The 13,104-nt window shown below is 46.2% G+C and overlaps 2 protein-coding genes across 3 annotated transcripts; one reads left to right on the top strand and one right to left on the bottom strand.

Moving 5' to 3' along the window:
- Positions 1-233: 233 nt before the first annotated feature.
- LOC124682743 lies at positions 234-667 on the top strand. The gene has a single exon (XM_047217370.1). It carries the CDS (start codon positions 279-281, stop codon positions 540-542), a length of 264 nt encoding a protein of 87 aa, XP_047073326.1. The 5' UTR covers positions 234-278; the 3' UTR covers positions 543-667.
- Positions 668-4,480: 3,813 nt separating this feature from the next.
- LOC124684909 lies at positions 4,481-8,535 on the bottom strand. 2 transcript variants are annotated; one of them, XM_047219176.1, is made up of 7 exons: positions 8,372-8,535; positions 7,734-7,949; positions 6,851-6,936; positions 5,987-6,133; positions 5,426-5,549; positions 4,992-5,281; positions 4,481-4,799 (listed from the first exon to the last, which is right to left on the bottom strand). In XM_047219176.1, exons 2-7 carry the CDS (start codon positions 7,927-7,929, stop codon positions 4,707-4,709), a joined length of 936 nt encoding a protein of 311 aa, XP_047075132.1. In that variant the 5' UTR covers positions 7,930-7,949; positions 8,372-8,535; the 3' UTR covers positions 4,481-4,706. The 2 variants fall into 2 exon arrangements, with proteins under 2 accessions (XP_047075132.1, XP_047075126.1); XM_047219170.1 differs by having other exon boundaries at positions 7,734-7,953; positions 8,372-8,534.
- Positions 8,536-13,104: the final 4,569 nt, after the last annotated feature.

The raw sequence follows: 13,104 nt of genomic DNA, 5'->3' as shown, positions 1-13,104 counted from the left end.
GTAGTAGGAGTATATTTATATTAGAAGTGCTTTAAAGAAGGTGATTGGAGTTGCTCCCAAAAAATATGAATAAGAAGCTTCTATCCTGCATCCACGTGCACGGGTCCACACGATACTAGGGCGCCACGTAGCACCCAATTCTAGATAGGGTGCACTGACACGTAGCAAGCAAGCACGTACTACTTAAACCAACGTCCCAAACTCGAAGACGAACACCACCACCGTATCCACAGTCGAGAGCTCCACCGCATCCACAGGGGAAAGCTCCATCGATCGCCATGTCCGGAGCGCAAGGCGCACAGCCCAAGGGCGCTTTCACGGCGACGACATACAGCTCCGAGGCGGCAGCCAACAGCGCGGAGGAGCGTTGGCAGAAGTCGCCAAGAACAGAGCTAGGGTCGAGCGAGGACGAGCATGGGTTGCCGGTGAAGAGGCTCGAGGACAAGGTGGAGGATGCCACTGGGAAGGGCGGTCCGGTGTTCGGCGCCGGCAAAGAGGAAGGCAAACCCGACCTCGGCGTCACTGGTACTGGCGGAGGCTAACCGCTAATTTAATTATGTGAAATAGTGTACTGTGTTCAGCACATGATGAAGCTTCATACCGTGAATCCGTGATGTAATATCTAAGGAGTGGAACAAGACAATAAGATAAGCGAAACTTTTACAGCGTCGGCATAGATGCACGGAGCACATTTTATTCAGATGTACTACCTCCGTCAATGTCAATAAATAGAAGTCTAAGAGCATCTCTACTATACTAGTAACCGAAAAAGTGGAAACCAAAAAACTGTAATTCAGTTTTCTAAAAAGGTTAGTTCATTCGATTTTGACAATCGCGTAGAACAGGAACCGCAAAATAGAAACTGAAAAAATAAAATTAAAATTATCGCGGAAGAATTTACCAATGAACACATATAGACGATAGTTGTTGCTCCGATTGAGCACCAAACTTTACATAATTCAAACTAATAACTTAAATTAACTAGTATCCACAGTTGCGCAAGCTAATTTTGCCCAAAATTCGACCCCGGGCCTCTACACGCGCGGCAGAGGTGGTGCGGAGGAAAGCGAGGCGGCGGACGCGTGGAGCTCCTACTCCTCGTCGAGCTCGACGATCTCCAGCTTCACGCGGCGGACGTGTTCCTCCCGGCGCGCCGCCTCGTATTCGCGGACCTGGCGGACGGCATCGGCCTCCTCCCGGCGCCAGCGTGCTCGTGCCTCCGCGTCGGACACGGCCGCCAACTACGCGACGACGGCCTCCTCATCCTCGTCGTCGTGGACGTAGTCACCGACGGACAAGATCGTCCTCGCCGGCGCCGCGCCCTCCTCCTCTGACGAGCTATCGTACACCGGAGGGCGAGGGGCGTTGCGCGAACCGCCGGAGGACGACCCCTCGGCTCCGTTCGCGTACCCCGCAAGCTTCCCCGGGGCCGTGAGCCCCCAGTTGGTCCACCGGCGGGCTCTGCCTTGCGCGCGGCCTCCGACCGGACCCATTTGCGCCGCTCCTCCTCCGTGCGGAAAACAAGGGGGGGCGAGTCCCCGCCGCCCAAACTACCTCCTCCCCTAGCGGAGCTTCCGCGGGTAGCCATGGGGAGCTCGACGTGGGGCGATGCGGCGCTAGCGACCTGAGAATTTCTCGTCGGAGCATCTAGAGCGAGGCGGCGGAGCGGCGGAGGGGAGTAGGGTTTGAAAGCCGAACTCCCCTTCACAGCCACTTTTAATACGGGCCGGCCGCGCAGTTTCTCAGGGGCCCGAACTCGTTATACGGGCCAGGCCGCGAGTTCAGGCTTCGTTCTGGCCCAGTTTCGGCTGGAACCCGTATGCTCGCCGGAGTTTTTCAGTTTCATCCCCTTTTACGGGCTCTACTAGAGATGCTCTAAGATTTGCCTAAATCTAGATCTAGTGTACTAGACAGACGTCTAAGATTTGTATAAATCTAGATGTATCTAGTAGTTAGAGCATCTCCAGCCGCGTACCCCAAAGCATCCCAAAACGCGCCGGATTGAGCGTTTGGGGGACGTGTTTTGTTCGTGCCGCCTTTGGGGGACGTCGCTCCCCAGCCGCGTCCCCCAAACGCCGCCCCCAATCAGTAATTAAAATTGTTGCATTCAAAAGAGATCGTTCCCGCCGAATCGTCGCGATCAGAGTAGCGGCGATCAAAGTACTAGGCGCGCGATCATATTACAGACCATAGTGCATGCTAAATTAGAAGAAGGGGTTGGTCGACGGCGACGTATCCTGAGTCGACGCAGGCCCGTCGATCACGATGACCTCGTCGCGATCTGCCTGGTGATGTGCATGCTCCGTCTGCTCCGCCGCCGTCGCATAGGCCGACGATGGTGTAGCAGTCGAAGACGCGTCAGCCGGCTCTTGCTCCGCGGTTGCTGCCGCTGCCGCTTCCTGGGCCGCCGCGTCGGCCGCAGCGTCGGCCGCCGCCATTTTGGCTTCGATGTCATCGAGGATCTAGCCTTTGAAGAAGTTGTGCGCCGCCCGCGTCCGGGGAGACATTCCCTCTGTCGACGCTCTCAACAGGGACATGTCGTCCCTGCGTTTCTTGAGCTCCAACTTCTCCTCTTGCCTCTTGAGCAGCTCCGCCCACCTTTCGTCGGTCTTTTTGTCGCGGGAGAGAAAGGTCGAGGAGACGTTCGCGAGGCATTTCGTGATCGACGCCTGCGTCTTCTCACAGGACGCGGCGTCGGCCAAGGCAGCCTTGGCAGCCTTGCTGCCGCATAGGACGCCCTGCCGACGTTGCCAGCGGCGCGTCCAGATCAATGGCGTCCTTCCCCTTGGACAGCGACAGGCACGTCAACCGCCATTTCTCGTTCCCTTTGAGCTTGGTATAGCAATGCATCAGCGCGAACGACTTATGCCCATCCGAGTTCCTCGCGTAAACCTCCATGGCCCTATCAAACTAGCCAAAGGAAGCGGAATCATTTCATTGAACACAATGTAGGCGCTACAGATTATGGAAGAAAGAGTCGTACCATTTGGGAGAGGTCGGCGCCGCTCTCGGCTCTGGTCACTAAGTCGTGATGGTATCCATGGAAGGAGTTCACCGACGCCTGGATGATGGCCTATCGCGTCGACATTGTCTTTTGGCTCCTCTTCATTGTCACTTTCTTGTAGTCGCTGTTGATGAGCTTGCGCTCATCGAACTCGGCCTTGATCCTCGCCCAATACTTCCCGTATTTTTGGTTGGCGCCGATGATGGAGTCATGGCTCACCGTCGCCCACGACTTGCACAAACAAAGATCCTCCAAAACCGTCCACTTGGGGCCTCGTGTGCCCGACGCCTTCTTCTTTTTCTTCTTCACGTCGTCCGCGTCTACCTCCACGAGATCATCGTCACCGGCACCCTCCTCGTCCTCTTCCGCACCGCCCTCGCCGCCCTCTTCGTCCTCGTCGTCCTCGTCCTCCACCTCCTCCTCTTCATCGTCCTCCTCGTCCTCACTCCCGCCCTCTTCCTCAGCACCCTCCGCACCGGCACCGTCGAATTCGAGCGGCCCCCTGCGGCCACTGAAAGGGTCGCCGTCCGCACCGGGTCCTGGCTCGCGCTGCTCGTACGCCGGGGAGTAGAGGTAGTTGGGGTTGAAGCCGTCATGCGGCAGCGCATCCTGGTAGTGGGGCGACAAGTTAGGCGTCACGCACCCGGGAGTGCCGGAGGGGCCGTCGTTGTAGAAGGCGGAGGACGACTGAGAGAACACTCCCGGAACGTACACCGGCACGTTCGTACTATATGGGCTCGCGTTGGTGGCGGCGAGACACCCGGCCATTAAGTGCTGGTGCTGGCGCGCCGCCACAGCCTTCTTCTCTGCTCCGCCGCCCTCCGTCCTTTCCGCTCCGCCGTCGATAGCTTCAGGCGCAGACAGTCTTGCTGCCATTGATCGTCGGTCCATCCTTCCGGCTTCTTCTTCGGAGCCGGCGCCTTCCGCGGCTTCGCGAACGGCGCTTCGCCCCTTTCGTCGCATTGCCCGGCGGCTTCTTGGCCGCTTTCTTGGCCATCTTTTTGGGGGCTATCGGCGGCGCCATGGAATGGGGAGAGGGTAGCGGCGGCGGGTGGACGGCGGGAGGGAGAAACAAATCGGCGGGATAGGAGAAATGAATCGGCGGCGGGATATGTGTTGGGAGGCTAGAAATGCGCGGCGGGATAGGCGCGATATGGCGGGAGGGGCAGGATTTGGCGGGAATGAGAGACGATTTTTCACTGAGCCGCGGGCGCGTCGGGCCCGCGGCTTTTCGTTGTGTCCGGCGTGCCCAGAGCGTCCCCTGTGGACGGAGACGGGCTCGGGGCGCCGGACACCGTATCGGGGCGCGCCAGACAAAAATGAGCTTTGAGGGACGCGGCTGGAACGGTTTTTTGGCCCGGCGCGCCCCAAATTGCTTTGGGGGACGCGGCTGGAGATGCTCTTATTTAATGTCTAGATACATCCATATTTAGACACAAACCTCAGACATCAATTTGTAATTTGTACAATTTGTAATTTGTAGACGGAGAAATATTTATAAACGGAGGAAGTACATTTTATTCAGATGTATATAAAAGAGATCGCAGGATTTTAATTCAGAGAGCAGTAAAGTTTTGGGGGTATCAGCGTACTTCTTCAGCAACAACTTAACTCAACAACACTACCGGCAAATCCTTTCGGAGATACATTCGGGATTTATACAGTGGCCGAGATGGCCATTTCTTGTGGATATGCACAAAGGCTACATGAGCTTCAGCATTTTTAGCCGCTCCTCGTGCTCCGGCTCAAGCTTCGGCGCCGTGTAGCTGCCGTGCAGATCTTCCACTACGTACTCCTGCATGTGAAAAGCGTTTATACAGAAGTCACAATCTGAACGAGTGCTACTGCGCAGCAGAAATAGCTACTGCACATGGTTTGGAGTTTCCTTGCTTGTATGCTCATCCTAATTCCTAGTAAATGGTAAGTAGAGTACTCATATGATTGCTGCCACAGAGAATAGACAACACTGGTTTCAGGTTGTTCTTGCCTTTGTGAGTTCTCTTTTGGTCAGGATGTGATAGTGCCGCTGCCAGATCCTCTGGACAGCCATGGTTGCCGCCAGGAATCCGTAGGCAATCCCAAGGATAGCAAAGACGACGATAAAAACCACCACCAGTGCAAAGCAAGCCTCCAAAGAAGCAGGGAGGCAGTCCAAGATGCCCCAACCGTAGCAGCAGTTCCGACACCCAGCTAGGCACGGGTCTTGGTTGTCGTTGAAGGACGAGCAGTGCACTATCAACCCGAAAAATCCAAGCAGTACAAAGAAAACAACAACACCTGGAGCATAAAGACACCAAGCATTGAGGAATGATGATGATTCAATAACAAGAGTTGCATTGGATGATGTACCAACCAAATTTTTTGGTCACAAATATGAATGATAAGGATGCATCATTATAATGAAAGGCTTTATTCGAATACCTATGCAGTAGTAGAATGGTATTGGATGCTTTGACAAAATGCGATCCCAACCTTCACTGAAACTGTTTCGGAAACTTCCGTCCCTGTCTAGGAAGTATGCAATAGCACTGATGATAGCAATAGTCTGCACAAAAAGGAAAGAGATGCAAATAATTGTTTAACCCGCCTGAATTTGAATTGAAAAGTGACATAATAATTTATTACTAGTACATCAGCTTATCCTTACTCCCAGAAAACAAATAGAGCACTAGTATTGCTAGGACACTCATCTACAAGTATTTGTCAGATCAGTACCTATCCAATAGGTGAAACTGAAATACCACTGAGATATACTTTCAGTTTTGAATTTATTTTGTATTTTGTTATAGTTCGTACATTGGACCTACAGTTTTGTGAAATTTACTCAAGATTTAATACATAAATTGCAAATAATGCAATTGTCTCAGTCTTTAAGTTGTGCAGCAATAAACTCTATGAGCATCTCTACCAACAAAGATAACGCATGCCATCTTATGAAAGGGGAGACATCAAAAGAAATACTTTCAAATGTTAAAAGCTTACAATTTGAACAGCAAGAAAACCAAGTATAACATCTCTTGCGACAAAGAGCCGGAACTTTATCTTACGCCATGAGTTATCTTCCAAAGTTTCCACTCGAAGATGGAATTGAGCTTTGCATGTTGTGCAGTGTGAGAAAGCAAATCCTTCCTATAGTAAGCAGAAAAAACAGAAGCAACGCGTAACTGTGTTTCTTGTTCAGAATGAATATATCAATGACGAAAACATATCTAGAAGACGTAGCATCTAGTTAGGACATGTATTTTTAATAAAGCTAGGGAGTGAAGCACAAGTTCAACCTAGATTCTAACTGAATGTACCAACAGTGACATTGCCATGTTGATGCCTTCAAGCGACACAAATTTTGCTGCCGAATGTCAAAACTGTACCCTCCAAATCAAGCTGAATGATGATAGCTTGGAGAGATGCAGCTTGACTCCTAATGGATATCACTGCGAATACAAGTCTAAATTTGACAGCCTCTTTGCAATATCAGAATCTGCCATTTGAAAACAAGGTTAATGTGGAACTGTGGCATGTCCTACTGACATTACTATCACCAGAGAAAAAAAAAATCTGGATAGCCATTTTCTGCTCTCTGTACAATACACATGATCTGTTTACTAACTACAGTACTCTGCGTACCAATATGCTACTGCCTTATGCATTTTTTAATGTATAGGTAATACCAATAAGATATACCAGTGTTGGCAATGGAAAGCAAGACAACACGACACATCAAGTGAATGTTTTAGATTAGCACATAGTGTAAGATACACATATATACATTAAAATGGCCTGTAAGACAGTAACTATCGCAATTCATTTAAAAAATGATGTGTGAAATGACACTGGGAGATATGGTACCTTCACAGACCTCCAATGGTCTAGGCATGAACGGTGAACAAACTGCTGAGTTCCCTTGCACATGCAAGGTGATATCAGCTCATCACCTACAGAAAAGATTTCACATGAATACAAAAGATTAGAATGACATGACATATTTGTTGGACAGGTAAAGAACAAACTAAAGCACCCAACTAGCATTTACTATCCAAATATATAACAATTACAACCCAAATTATAAAGAAAAGTATTGGCCCAAATTACATCTGGAAGACCAAAGAGAAAATGAATTAACAATATTTGGTTAAGTCAAAATAATCATGCGTGAAATGATACATATCCTGCTAGAACTTCTACTGGTTAGTCTAGTGTTAGCTTCAGGATTCAGACACCTGCAATGTGATCATGGATCTTCTGCAGACTCCAGGACAGTTGATGCAAGGTTGCATCACGTAAGATATAGACATCAGGAGGGTGCAAAGCCACGTTTCAGTTTGTCAATGCTATCCTATTCTTAAACTTTGCCTACTGGGTTATGGTACAGAATACATAGCAAATTAGTACATCACATAGAGATTTTGGACTATCAGTTGAAATTGCCAAATCGCGCTGTGCAATTAATCAACAATGCACACACTTAATTATACTTGCCTCTATCAGAGAAGACACAAAAGCATTCCAAATTGAACTAAACCAATCCAGTTGACAGAACAAGATTGTACTACCTCCGTCCCATGAAAGTTGTCCGAGATTTGTCTAAATTCAGATGTATCTAGACACTAAATAGCATCTAGTTACATTCAAATTTTGACAAATCTCGGACATGTTTCATGGGACGGAGGGAGTATCTACAATATCATCGCTGACACAACAAAATAGTATCTCCAATACATAAGATCATCACCTATGTCCGACTCGGCCTCTAGGCAAATGCGGCAGCAAGCGGCCGAAGAACCATCGGTCTCCTCATCTTCAATCTCCAGCGTACTCACGGTCGCAGGCTGTGGTGGCAAGAGCTGGGGAATTGTGTCTGCCTCATCCTTACTCTCAAGGAGAGGGTCTGAATCACTAGGGATCGTCTCTTCCTCGCCCCTGTCCATCTGTGGCAGATGTTCACTGTCTATCTACAGAAAATTAAGTCACCTCATTAAATGAAGAAATAGAAAATCCTGCAGTCAAATGATAGTTTCAACAGGTAGAAAGTATTCACATCCGGAACCAAAGAATTAAAAGTTACTCAAATTGCAGAAAGAACAGATAATCAAAACGGGAACAGCATATCGACATTCGCAAGCCATTCGGTGGAACCAAGAAAACATGCACAAAGTCAATAAAAATCGTGGCTATACACCACACTGTTCCCCGCAAATCGACCGCCACAAATCCAATAAAACCCTACCAAAGTTCGTGCAAAGTTGCCCCGAGACGCGTAGTAACATCTCAAACACTAATTCGGACGAAGGCTGATACCCGAAACGAAATCCCCACCGATTTATTCCGACAGAAATACCGAAATAATGTGAAGGATCGAGAAAAACTCACCAGGGGAACCGAATTCCAGATCAGAAACCCGCACGGGATGAACAAAGGAAGCGAGAAATCGTCAGGAAAGAGGACGAAGAAGCCCTAAATCCGTCTGTAGCTATCCTCTCGCGTTGGGGACTTCTTCGAGGGAGGAAGAAGCAACGAGGAAGCGAACGCAATAGTACCAGACGTGAAGGTGGTAATCGGCAAAGCGATGGAATTTTCTAGGAAGCACCTCCACGGGAAGTATAATCTTAATCAAGTTTTTTGTTGAACATTTACAGGGAGTTTTTTTAAGAGCGTGTAATAATCTTGTAACGTGGCCCAACCGTAACACTTTGGGCCTAGATTTTTTAAGCCCTAGACTTGAGCCCATGAGACGACAGCTTTCCCTGCAGCCGAAAAAAAAAACAGCTTTCCCTGCCCAAGTGCTCACAATGGTTTCTCCTGTTTTTTTTTTTTTTTTGCGAAACGCACACACCATACATACATACGCTCAAAAAATATTTCATCTTTTAATGAGACACTAAAGTGTTAAATTTGGGATTTGAACTCTGGTGCGTTGGGGGTACCACTGCCCTCCTAACCAGTGGCGAAGCGTGAACAAAACATAAGAGTGGGCCAATTCCATAGAAAACACAAAATATGCATGAAAATGGCCTCGCATAGTGAATAGTAAAAAATACATCATTTGCTTGTATCTGTTATTTTTTTGTAGGCCAGAATATAAACTATTTCTCATTGAGATTTTCCGGGACCATAGAATACATCATTTTCAAAATCTATAATTTTTTTGAAACTTCAAAATATTGATTTCAACAAATTTCAAAAGCGGGTTCCATGAAGCCCGTCCTCCAAAGCCCCATTTTTGCAGTGTTATGAACCTGTGATGACATACTCAGAACCAGTTAGATCATGAATTTTCGCATATTCCAAAGAAAAGAACATTGCTAAATCGAAAAAATCAATATTTGCATTGATACATCTGAATTACATAATCTGTGCGGGGAATCAATTAATACCAATCCTGAACGAAATAATCACCTAGCATGGACAGGGATAGGGCGTTGTAGCTTGCAGCAGCCTATAGACTGGGTCGCTGGCTGCCGATGCGGTGGTGTGCACCAGTGCAGGGGTAGGGCAGCATCACTACGACGTTGGATCGTGATCACGTCACCGAGATTTTGAAAAAAAGGGATTGAGGAGGAGGCCAGATAGGAAGCCACAGAGAGGAATAGAGGAAGATCTAACGACATAGGTAGACGAGTCGCTGCAATTTGAGCGAGGACGTCAGAAAACATGGTGAGATCTGCTAATCTATTGGGCCACGACGGGTAACTACACGTAGTTTCATCTCCACGGCGCTTCACCCATGCTAATAATCACCCAACCATAGGTTGATTCTCTCTCCTGCTTTTTCTTGTTTTTCTTATTTACCTTGCCCCACTCTTTTCAACATCTATTTACCATTCTTACCTCTCCTTCTATTTTCTATTTCTCAATTCCTCTTTCATCTTGGGTTTTATTTACTTATTGTTTCATTTTAACAATCCATTCACTCTATGTATTCACTCCATAGAGGAAGTCTTAACTTTGTCTAATTTTGTGTCTAGATATATTTAAAATTGGGATGGGGAGTAATTTTTGTTGTTCATGTATTTTATGATATGAGTGAAAGGATCGTATGCCGCACCTAGAGGGGGGGGTGATTAGGTGCTAACCATTTTTTACTTATTTTTCAATTTAGGCTTGGCACAAAGATAAATTCTCTAGATATGCAACTATGTGAATTTACCTATATGACAAGATATATAACTAAGCAAGATATAGCTAGACAAGATATACCAGAGCTATAAATGATAGAGATAACCGAGAGTGAAGCACGTGGAGATACGGAGATGATTCCCGTAGTTCCTTCCTTTTGAGGGGAAGTACGTCTACGTTTGGAGGAGTGTGGTCGCCACAAAGGCCAGATCAATGCCACGAAGGCCTCACTCAGGTCTTCTGTGAGCAACGCCACAAAGGCCTAGCCCACTTCCACTAATGATGTGTTTGGATGCAGATAATTGAGCTTGGAATTGAATTAGCCTCAAGATTCCAATTCCAAGATGGAAATGAATTAGCTTCCAATTTGAATTCTATCGTTTGGGTGTGCTTGGAATTTGATGTTAGAATCAATGGGTGTTGCCCAATTCCAAATGTTGTTTGGATGTACAATCTATGGAATCCGTGGAATTTGATGATTTGTTGAGTTTGAACAATATAAATTTGCGTACATGTACACAAATAACATACATATATAATATATTGTATAACAATTATTTTCCGCAATTAATGAAACATTAAAATAATCAAAATAAAGCAGAAAGTAGAATGCGCATTGCACAAAGTAGTTTTCAAGTACCGAAAATATTACAACATGGATAATAATTGTGTCTCTAACAGGTAGCTTATGTCTCTTACACATCACAAACAGTTCATCAACAAGAAAGTAGATAGTAGGCTTTAAGAACAAGCTCAGTTCATAACAAACATCAAGGTAGGGTCAACAGCCATGGCTTCTTTAATTCATCGGGGAGCACCGTCAGTGCTTCGAATAAGCGCTCATTAACGATCAACTTCCCATAAGCTCTTAGCATGTCACAATTCTCCATTTCTAGCTTCTTTAGTTCATCTAGGATTTCAGTTGGAGGAGTCACCTTTGGCATAGGAAGTGGTTCGGTTGTTTTCAATGCATCATCGAAAGATGTCTTCATTTGTCCCATCATGCACAAAATAGCTTCGCCGGTGCGTTGCCTTTTCGAAGGTAGATCCGGAGATTCTTCAAGAACTATTGTTTCTTCTTCTTGAACAGACTCGGCAGCTGCCCTAGCACCAACACCAGTAGCATGGTCTTGTGAGTAAATAGTTTGAATAGATTGCCAATTCATCACCACCTTGTTCCTGTAGCTATATGCAGCCTTGTTGGCCTACACCGTACACATGTATTAGAAATGATAGTCAAGTTGCAAAAGTAATTCACGGAATTTTATTACAATGTTTAGTACCTCAACATAACGAGATCACACTTCATCACTGTCTACTTCCACCATGTTATTTTCCGAATCCCATCCAAAACCACTTTGAGCTAGCATCTTGACAATGATCTCATAGTGCTTGTCAAAAGTTTTAATTCTTCCTACTATTTTGTCTTTCGTAATGTCAACATTACATGTCTCCTTCACATGCTTAATACAAGCATTGTACACATGTGGCTTCCAACCATTTTGAGCATGATCACCATTGTTGTGATGCTCAACAAGGGTGTCCAACAATGCCGTGTCCATCTCAGGAGTCCAAGAAAGGTAAGCTCTAGTAGGGCCTTTCTTTGTTTTTTGTGCAGCCATGCTTCTACAATTAAATTAAAGATTGGGCATAAAAAGTAAAGACAACGGTAAGTTTGAGACATAATGCATATATATATTGGTTGACACATGATGCATGTACATAATATGACACAAAAGGAACCATTAGCATGCTACCACACAAAAAGGGGAACCATCACCAAGCTAGCACAAAAAAGGGGGCACCATCACCAAGCTAGCTATCTACTGCATCACTAGTTATCTACTCAATTTCTAGTTCTCCATGTGCCACAAGGTACTCGGCATACATCTCCTCCGCAAACTGCTCCCTAAAATTAGACCATTGAGGAGTTTGTTGGACACTTCTAATTAAAGTAGCATCATCTGCCGATTCATGAGTCATAGCTGCTAATTCAGCGTCAACTTCCTGCAACAATAAATTATCCCTCACATGTTGTCTTTCCCTTGCAAAGTTATGCAGCACACAACATGCATTAATAATTCGAATCTGCAAATATTTAGTTTATAGTCAGTGTTTGTTGTACCACACAGCACACATTATTACTTATTCCATATGGACATGTGTACCTGATCCTCCATGGAAAAGAAAGAACAATTACGGAGGATGGCCCATTTTTTCTTCAACAACCCAAAGGTTCTCTCCACAACATTTCTAGCACGAGAATGGCGCAAGTTATACAATTCCTTGTAATTTTGCGGTTGTTGTTGACTAGCAACCCACTCTTTTAAGTGGTACCGAGTTGATCTAAATGGAGATAGAAATCCGGGTCCATTTGTATATCCAAGCATCAACTAGGTAGTATTTCCCTATTTGCGAAATAAATAAGTTAGCTAACAATTAAACATGAGAAAGGAAGAGCCAAGATAAAGAGTCATACCCTGGGGTACAATAAATGCATCTTGGCGGTCGTTTCTCATAGCATCTTTTAACACTTTTGAGTCTGATGCCGAGCCCTCCCAACCAGGTAGAACATAGAGAAATTCCATGTTCCAATCAACCACACCAAGCATGTTAGTGGTGATCCTTGGTGCCTATTTCTATATCTTCCTCAGTCCGCAGTACTGACAAACACATGAATATGACACCCATCGAGTGCTCCCAGTGCATTGCCAAACCACTTCCATTTGTAATCATCGGGAGGGTTGACACTAGGATCGGGAAGCTTGATAAAGTCACCACTTAGAGATAGGATGGCTGATAACACGGTAGAGAAGTTCCTACTGATAGTCTCTAAAGACCGCTGGTATGTGCCACCCAAGATTCTCATTTTAATTCCATGTCCAACAGCTTGTAGGAACATAGCAAGATTTTCTTCTACTGTCACAAGTGTGCTATCTTTCAATCCACATTTCTCACGCAACATAGCACAAAGATCATGGAAGTTT

Source organism: Lolium rigidum, chromosome 1 (genome assembly GCF_022539505.1).
Source record: "Lolium rigidum isolate FL_2022 chromosome 1, APGP_CSIRO_Lrig_0.1, whole genome shotgun sequence".
NCBI classification, from domain to species: Eukaryota; Viridiplantae; Streptophyta; class Magnoliopsida; order Poales; family Poaceae; genus Lolium; species Lolium rigidum.
This window is presented reverse-complemented; position numbering and strand designations above follow the sequence as displayed.

Coding starts and splice junctions, on each gene's coding strand:
- LOC124684909 (XM_047219176.1), bottom strand. CDS start 7,929: ATGGACAGGGGCGAGGAAGAGACGATCCCTAGTGATTCAGACCCTCTC. Junction 6,937..7,733: donor AGAGGCCGAGTCGGACATAG/GTGATGATCTTA, acceptor TCTTTTCTGTAG/GTGATGAGCTGATATCACCT. Junction 6,134..6,850: donor ACCATTGGAGGTCTGTGAAG/GTACCATATCTC, acceptor TGCTTACTATAG/GAAGGATTTGCTTTCTCACA.
- LOC124682743 (XM_047217370.1), top strand. CDS start 279: ATGTCCGGAGCGCAAGGCGCACAGCCCAAGGGCGCTTTCACGGCGACG.